Raw genomic sequence first — 9,277 nt, forward strand, 5'->3', positions numbered from 1 at the left:
CAAGTTTTCTGTGATTCAGCAAAGTTAGTGTGCATAGATAGTATGCACTGCAGTTTAAACTGAAAAGTTAGTATGTAAACATGTTTAAAAAAAACATGATTTGGTCAACTGTATTTTGGAGAAATGCTGTAGAAGTTTAGAAAAATCAAAAGTATAGGAAAATGCCTGTTATAAACTCTAAAACAGAATATTTTTTGCAATCAAATTAGATATATTAATGATCACAAACTATGATTTGAAGATAACTGATACAATATTTTTTACATAGGAATTAAAAATGAGTCAAATCATTTCGGCAAAGTTCAAAATGCTTTCCTCCACTAAAACATGATAGAAATATTAAAATTTCTTTGATTCTACAAAAGAAACAAAAAACAGCAGAGAAACATTTACTACTTTACAGAATTTATTTTCAGCTTCAGTAACATGTTATAAATTGTTAAACATACAGGTGGAAAACATCAACACATTAAATGTCTATTTTTGTAGTTTTTCAGTGCTAGAAAACTATAGAAACAGATGCACTTAAAATGCCTGGAAAAGTCTGAACATTTCGGCATAGACAATTTATGGGAAACCTATTATTTAGTATAAACTGAATGAATAAGAACAAGGCCAGAATAAAAATATTTTCAGAGTTGCGATGATTGATGTTTGTAGCTTTAAAAAATAATGCAAAAAGCCAAGATATCTAGTAATAAGTGAGACAGGAATAGTTTTGGAAATGCGTGTCTTCTATTTATTTGACTGATTTACCTCCCGTGTACACGTTTTTTCCAAACAACCACCAGGGGGCAGCAAAGTCCCATCAGGCCTTCATGAGCTCCATTAAAAGTTCTGCTTCTCCATTCAAAGGTTCCTGTTGAGTTTCCAGGACCACAGACAGCTACAAAAACTTCAAAACTGAGTAAAAACCAGTGAGCCTCACATAATATTGCAGAAAAACTGAAAACAAAAAAATAATCAAAACAAAATATGATTTCTATTTTAATTCAGCCATGACTTCGGAGCCCTGATTATATAAGAAAGGAATAAACTGATACAGCAAAATGTGAAGTGTCTTTTCCCCCTTATAAGAGACCAGGGACATGTAAGAAGGACACAGTCACACAATACAAAGAGAAAAAGAAGGGCACATGTCCAAACCATGATTTTATTGTCTCAACACTTCGACTTTATATCCATATAGTCTGATGAAACGATCTGTGAAATATTTTAACATGAAACTTGTATAAAATGACATGTTCATGACGCATTTTAAAACAGGAACAGTGTGTACTTGCATGCACTTGGACCCCCTAAAGAACATTTTCACCACAAGATACAAGTTCATTTCATATACCTGTGTATATTTTATTTCCATTATTATTATTCTACATGCTCAGTCCTTCATATGATTCATTGAGGTCAGCCTGAGCTACGCACAGCAGGAACCAAAGACAGACGTCAGTCTGCTTCCTGGAGACACAATCTTTTTCCATAACAGTAAAACCTGAAACCTCGTGTCAGGCTGGGACAGGGCCATACTGGTCCAAACAAGGAGTGGATATCCAAGTGCTCCTTGTGTCCTGGTACCCATATGGAATCTGCAGGGGATTTTCAGTATGAACCATATATATGGAGGCAGACTACAATATGCTTAGAGGTCAAAAAGCCAAACATGGGAAACTGTGTTTGTGCTGTGTGTATGCCTGCAAAAAGGAGCTGTGATTATAGTTCTTTGGGATTTTTTGACTCTATTTTTCTGCTTAAATTTCTGCAAAACAGTGCACAGATCTGTGTTTTTAAAGTTTCCCTGCTTTGTTCAACTAGTCAGAGTTAAAGTCAGCTAATGAAAGCATGACATTTTAAGGTCAGACTATCCCATCAGAGTCAAATTACACATGTTTAAAGGAGAAATGACAGCTTAATAAAAAGTTTTCCCTTTCTTAACACGTGCAAGTGGCTTCAAATTACCTTCACAATACAAGTTAGACCATTAATTACATGAAATAAAGTCGAACAGCAAAGAATATGCACATATACTTTAAAAATGTATGATGTAAAAAATACTCCTTATGGTAATTGCATTGTTTTTTCAGAACAATGGGGTCGATGTCTGCCAAAAAAATCCACCCTATTTTAGTCTTTAAATACCTTTTAAGAATCTCTGCTTGTTTCTTCTCTTATTCTTTCCTCAGGTGTATAAAGTAGAACATGTGAAAAACATCCTCATATTGTTTCCACCTCAAATAGTGTGCATTATGGAAATAAAAGAGTCCAATTTTTACATCTAAAACTTTACATTCTAACAAAAATACACATTAGAAACCAAGTTTTTAGTGCCAACATGTATTTCTTTTATTGCATCATCTCAACTCTAAAAACAATTAACCAATATGCAAAGTTACTGTGTTCTCAGTGTCATCACCAATTCTGGATAAACTGTTTATTTATTTGATTAAAACTGGCTATTGAAGTCAGTATTTCAATATAATGCAAAACATTAAAAGTTGATTCTCTATACACAAGGAAACAGAACAATTAGATTCCTCTTTCCAATGTCACTCTTATGGGTAACACTACTCAGGACTTAATATTAATTTGTACTGATATCTTGTTAGCCGTTTATATCTTTGTACTCAATACTTATTTCAAAAATTGTAAAGAAATTTGAGTTGATTTCCGTGTTTGTGGAGATTTTATATAATTTGCCTCACTTGAAATATTTTCCCAGAAAAAAAACAAACAAAACTTATGCAACATTTTAAATATTTAAAGCATTGATAGCAGTCAGGTTAAAACACAAAACCACACTTTTTTTCACAGCTATTTACATTTTACATAAAATCATAATTTAGACTTAGACTTGACTTTATTGATCCCTTGGGAAGACTCCCTCAGGAAATTATAGTTACCAGCAGCTCACAAGTTTAGTTACAAGCTCAGACTACGTGTTACAACAATAACTGCTGGACTATTTGTGCTCTATGTCAAAAGTTCATTTTTAAAAGTTACATATAACCTTAATATTTCAATCGTCTCTACAAACTTAGTTCTCTGTAGTCATATACTTAATGTCGGACAGTGACAAACATGATCTATTTTCTGTAGAAATTAAAACCCCATTGGGGGAAGACCAGCTGTATATCAGTATCATTTCTACAGAACTTCTGGGTAAATTAATTACAGACTTCCTGGACTCTCATTTCCTGGAAATGTGGTTTTAATGCGACTGATCATTATTAGGTACATGCCGTTAGTCGGAACAAAAAGCAGATAATGAAACTTCTGTTCACCTGTTTATTCCATGTTGACGGCATTCTTGCTAAAAGTGTTTTTTTGTGATCAGAATGTTTAAATGCTAAACAGATGCAGCTGCACCAACTCTAATTAAACCGTTCGGTTAAAACAGGGTTAAACAGAAACAGTTAAACAGACTCTGATGAGAGATGATATCAGGTTCTAGTAAATAAGATTGTGGATAATAATGGCCATTATATAAATGTGAAAATTATATTTGCTAATAGAACAGTCTACTTTTAGTACTGAAGTGTATTTTTAGTATTTCCTGCTCCAAATGAATCACATTCTAAACTTACAGCTGAAGTTCTTGAAGGATGAAGTCACAATAAGAAGGAAATGGAAACCTAAACACATCACATGTTGAAAACGGAGTTAGTGAATGTTGAAAACGGAGTTAGTGAATGTTTTGTGTGAATAAAAAAAATGAGCCGTTCTTTCCCATAATCAAAATTCCCCTATGTCCTCTGAAGATAATTACATGCCACAAGACAAAACTCCCACACTGCCGTTCTTCAAATATTTTTGGTTTGGCTGCTGATCAGTTTATGACGAGGTTCTTGTTATGTTTGTGTTCTCCTCTTGTTTGAGGCACTTTGTGTGAGTGGAGGTGGCTCGATGTTCAGCTCCCGCCTGAGGTCCTCCAGGTTCTGCTCCCATCGCCTCTCATAAAAGACGCTGAGGACGCAGCGGGCCCGCCTGCCGTTCTGCAGGGCCCAGGGGCCCAAAGATGTGAAGAGTGACTGTAAACGACTAAGAGAGGGAAGAAGAAGAGTACAGTTAAAAGCCGTCATCACGACCGTTTTATTTCCAGTAAGTCAACAAATCTAGACTGGCAAAGACAGGAAATGACAAAGAATGAATGAGGAAATGTTTAATGATTAACAATCAAGAGACGGTTTACAGTTGAACATTGTGTTCCCATATACTCACATGCTGTTGTAACAACAGCAAACGAGCCACAATGGTGGCTATTTTATAAATAATGCCCTGGGGAAACCCATCTTTCTGCCATGCCCCACCCTAAACCATCAAAAACCAGAAAATCATCAAAAACACTCCTATACTTTAGTGGTTACATATTACAGGCTGTTTTTAGGTGTTTAGATCTTCCAGAACCAATTCAAGGCTAATTATTATCTTAGCTTTTGTTAGCTTTTTGTTTGAAAAATGGTTGATTGATCGATTACTGGTCACAAATGGCTTTGAAAGTATTTGCATAATCCTTGAGCATCTTCTTAAAATGAACAGTCTCCAGAGTTCAGACATCAATAAAAAAGAAGATCTTGAAAATCAATGTAACTTCTGCAGCTTTGCCAAAGTCAAATGGGCAAAGATTTCAGCCCAGAAAAATCAAACTAATTCAGAAATAGATTTAAATGTTACGTGATGCTTTGAAAAATGGCAACTTGTTCCTTTTGATGAACATCAACTACAGGAAATGTGTCATCGTTTATAAAATGTTACCATTTTATGTCTCCTTTAATAGTTTTAAAATAAAGAGGAGGGAAAAAAATTCTTTCTGGAAAAGGATGGATACATTTTCTTCTATTTCATGGTGACATTTTTGGGGAAATTATGTAACACTGATGGATAGTTTATTATTTTCAGCCAGAGTTTTATGAGCCATTCTTAAAGGTTCAAAGAGCCGCAGGTTATAGATCTCTGCTCGAAATGTTTAAAACGAACACAGACTTGGTGATTGTACAAATTAACGACAGACTATCTTTAATTCTAAATTAAAAACAAATTTAAAAATATATATTTTAATTTTTGTTTCCTTTTCAAATATGTGCTCCATTTTCTCCAATACATGCACTCAAAATAAAACACGCCGGAGTTTGCGATTGTAACATGATGAATGTGAAAAGGATCAAGGATTTTCGTTACTTTTAAGGGACAGTCACCTTTCCTCATCAGCCCAAAGCTTCATCTTTTTGTGGGAACATTCAAGTGCATCAGGACAAGCAGCGCTTGTTTGAAATTAAAATAATTTTACATACAACAATTTAGCTTTTCTTCAAACAGAGCTAGCTCCAATCAGACAGATTGTACGTAAGCACCTGGCATTCAGCCGAAGTGGCCCCAGCAAGGCTCCCAGGGCGCACATGGGAAGCCCCGTCTGAGCGGCTTCGAACCATTTTACCGCCACCTCACCTGGAACCGGGACAGAGAAATGTGCAAATTACCAACAGGAAGTGGAGAGATCACAAGACAGGCAGGCAGTCAAGAGTGAAGATTTCATAAAGTCTACTTTCATAAAGTCTACTTTGAGTGTTTATAGAGAACAGGAACTGTCGCAGCTTCACTCACCCAGCATGTTAGTGGGCATCCCCAGTAAGGTGTGCAACAGGTCATGGACCTCTCTGTATCTCAGCATGATGTAAGCTAGCTCCTCGTTGTCCACAAACTTCACCTCCGCTCTAGAGTCAGGCGTCACTTTCTGCAACCAAGTTGCGAAACCCCCCCCCCAAAAAAAAAAAATAAGAGACATCTCATCCACCAGAAACAGATGAGACTTGTGTTCACAAATGCAGCCTGGATTTGGATTTGTTGAGCATAAGCAAAGACATACATTGTCCTCCAGAAATCTGAGATACTCTCGCCCAAACGACTCATCTGGTAGGGAAGCCATCTTTTCCAGATCGAGTGTGGACAGACGGATTCTCGGCCTTTCTCTGCAGTGTCAATTCATAACAAAGAATAGACTTAATCAAAATGTATCCTTGCAGTGGAAGAATACTGATCATTTCCCGCCTTCGCCAGATAATTTTTTTTGTTGTTGCAAGGTTTGATCTTTTTTTCTACCCTTTTTTTTAAAGTGATCTTCTTCTAAAGAGTTTTTTCTACTGAAAACACATAAAATTAACGGAGGCGATTACAGCAATTTAAAGTAATTTTCTAAAGTCCAGTGATCGTTTTCTGTAAGAATATGTGGCTAATTGACTAAAAGAAATTACTTTCTACCATCTGCTACATTTCTGCTAGTTTAGAAGAGTAGGAGTGATATATGGCCATCAAAACAACAAAATGCAGTGAAATTATGGTACTTCTTTGAAAATTTCAATTCAAAATGTTATAGCTTGTCAAAATATCTAACTACCAGAAGGAATATAACAATAACCAATGGTTGAGTACCTGGTTAAGAAACGGAAGGAGGAAATGGACAGAAAATATAACCTAGAGCTGAAAATGCGAGGATATGTTGGCAAAAGGGCGAACTGACCAAAACAACATTTAACCTAAACTAGGGAGACTCACGTCAGGATCATGTGACCCTCTGGATCATTTTTCATCCGCTCCCTTAGATTAATAAGCGCTAAATGTCCTGTAGTCTCTCCCAGCACAGCAACCATGTCTGTGAAATCAGCACAGGGATTCAGAGCATCAGTAACACTGTACGGAGATTTTACAGCCTAATTTGACTCAACATCATAAATTTTACACAGAATGTAAAAGACTGTTCATAGGTACAAAGTCTAAACCCACAGAGCAGCTCTCTGGTTGTAAATACAACAGTTTTGTTCCTCTCTGCCTTTTAGGGAGTTTTTATAACATTTGAAAAGCTGCCTCTGAGTCTACCAAAGCATGATATAATCTGAGTCATTTCAGATTGGTTCACAATGTGACTATTCAAACATGTGGAGTTTCTGTTACAAGGAAACAGCAAGGTTTAGACACAGAGTACATACTGGAAGTCAGGATCTTTACAGAAATCTGTGGGCTAAATCTGATGCTAACTTTCAGCTGGCAGGTGTCTCCTCAGCTGTGAGCATTTTTCCATTTTCAGCTACTGAAAACGAGAAGCGGGGGCGCCATTTCAGTAAAGCCGTTTCGTTTCTGAATGAGGAAATTAGGATGTGAAATTTATCTACCAAAAACCCAGTCTTGCTAAAACGAAGACTCTGAGCTGCTGCAATAAATCACAGTGAAAATATTGCACTACAGTATATACTAGAAGAATACATGCAAGGCCTGGAATACCAACACTAAAATCTAACATTAAGGTAATTTTTTAACTAGAAATATACCCTTGTTAAAAGTTTTATTGGGTTTTGGTAGTTTTTCCAAACTGTGCTGAGAAATAAGCCTGAAGCAACAACAATAAGATTAATTTGGAGGAGAGATGAGTTTAAAAAACATTTGCCACTGATTAAATCACACAGAAGCAGTAGTATTTTATTAACAGATTCTAAACGCCAAAACAAGGATGGAAAATAAAATATTTGTTTTCACACAGTCAATAAATGTACTGAAACTGCTTGAACTTTTCTTCACATGGATTTGTACCGTGTCTGTAAGGGTCCTGCAGAGCCGCCACTCCTGATCCGACGGCCAGCAGTGCTTTCTGGAAGGAGGTGGTCTGGATGTGTCCAGGGTACAGCCCATCATAGCTGTAGGTGAGCTCAGCACCACTAGTGAAGAGTCGGTGGACGAGCAGAGCTGAGCCAAAGGTGGAACAGTGTTAAGACGCAGGAAGCTAAACATTTCTACTGTAACGACATGTCAAATTATTGACGACTTTTAATAAATCACCAGCCCTTTTGGGTTTCTTGATGCTAATTTTAGCTTTTTACATGAGTTTTCTTCCACAGCAGCAGGTGTATTTTACTGTAGGTCAAAATACTAGACACTAATATATTCAGCTTACAGTAATCACGCTGCATTTTTGCAGGAAATGCAATATTTTTCTAGTTTATTTACCTCTTCTGCTAAAAACTGTATATACACTCATGCATTTGATAGGAGTCAATAATTAAGTAATGAAATAAAGTAGTGTGAAAACTACATGATCATTTCATATTACACATTACAGGCAAGTACAGTGCAGATGCATTTAAAATGTGTACTTTATTTAACCCAGAGACCACCTGAAATTCAAAATCTCATTTCCAAACTCGCCAAAGTGACAGCAAATCAAATTAGTGGGGAAAAAAATACAACATGCAAACATTTCAAACACGAATCTACAAGCAACACTAAAATAAATGCAATTACATATTCAAATCCAAACGTCACATTCAAGCAATTCTGTGACGATTCTAACATAAAATGCATACTGCAGTGACAATAGCATTTTAATATAGTAAACATTTATATCAAGTAAATGAAAAAATAAATCTACAAATTATTTAACTGTGTAAATTATAGGCATAAATAATCTATCAGAAACAATTAATTAAAACTTTAAATCGCAAGTTATACCTAACTAGCTTTATATTTATCCTATTGTCAGGTAGCAATTGTTTAACTTGAAATAATTAACTACAATGATATGTCTTCAATTACCAGACATATATTTAATTAATTCAATTCTTAAACATATTTGTTTTTGCATCCAAACAGTTCACTGTAATCGCAATACTGAAAGTGAAACTCATTATAAATGTCAATGAAATGTAACTATTTTATGATCAATGTTCGTTTACCAACAGTTAATTAATACCATAGCTCTCCGTTGACCTACTGAACCGGATGCTAAAACTGGTACCGTTCTGTTTTGACTGCTAATAAGTGAGCAGCTAGGCTAACACGCTGCTAAACAGGCAAGCAAATTCAATAATTTAATAACCTACTCGTTGCTTAAAATGCATTTCCAATTGCGTAGAGAGCAGCGGTGTAAGTTCGTACCTTTGAACCATTTAGATGTTAAATAACTTTGCGTTTGATTGAGCCGTATGATGGGAATTGACAAGCGCTGCCACATTGTTATCCAAACGTATTGCGCATGCGTCGATGACGTTGCGTCATCAGGGACGGATGACGAGGAGCCGAGTCCGCTCCTGTGGTGTATTACTAAAATTAATCAAACAATAAGTACTGTGGCATCTTCACACTGCATAAACTCAGAACAAACAAGAGATATATGTCTGAAGACGATATTTCTTTAAAATAATGATTCACTTTGGGAAGTAACTCACCTTCATGACGACAATGCAGTCTGCACTAAGACTACATAAAATGTACTCAACATAAATTATGCATCCACTGAACG

General features: G+C 35.9%; 1 protein-coding gene across 3 annotated transcripts; it reads right to left on the reverse strand.

Moving 5' to 3' along the window:
• Positions 1–2,315: 2,315 nt before the first annotated feature.
• coq4 (coenzyme Q4 homolog (S. cerevisiae)) lies at positions 2,316–9,027 on the reverse strand. 3 transcript variants are annotated; one of them, XM_055040706.1, is made up of 7 exons: positions 8,914–9,027; positions 7,573–7,725; positions 6,544–6,640; positions 5,858–5,960; positions 5,596–5,725; positions 5,346–5,439; positions 2,316–4,035 (listed from the first exon to the last, which is right to left on the reverse strand). In XM_055040706.1, exons 1-7 carry the CDS (start codon positions 8,987–8,989, stop codon positions 3,846–3,848), a joined length of 843 nt encoding a protein of 280 aa, XP_054896681.1. In that variant the 5' UTR covers positions 8,990–9,027; the 3' UTR covers positions 2,316–3,845. The 3 variants fall into 3 exon arrangements, with proteins under 3 accessions (XP_054896681.1, XP_054896679.1, XP_054896682.1); XM_055040704.1 differs by having other exon boundaries at positions 5,596–5,960; XM_055040707.1 differs by having other exon boundaries at positions 5,596–5,960; positions 8,859–8,967.
• Positions 9,028–9,277: the final 250 nt, after the last annotated feature.

The sequence above is a fragment of the Poeciliopsis prolifica genome, unplaced genomic scaffold (assembly GCF_027474105.1).
Source record: "Poeciliopsis prolifica strain line A6 unplaced genomic scaffold, Auburn_PproV2 SCAFFOLD015, whole genome shotgun sequence".
NCBI classification, from domain to species: Eukaryota; Metazoa; Chordata; class Actinopteri; order Cyprinodontiformes; family Poeciliidae; genus Poeciliopsis; species Poeciliopsis prolifica.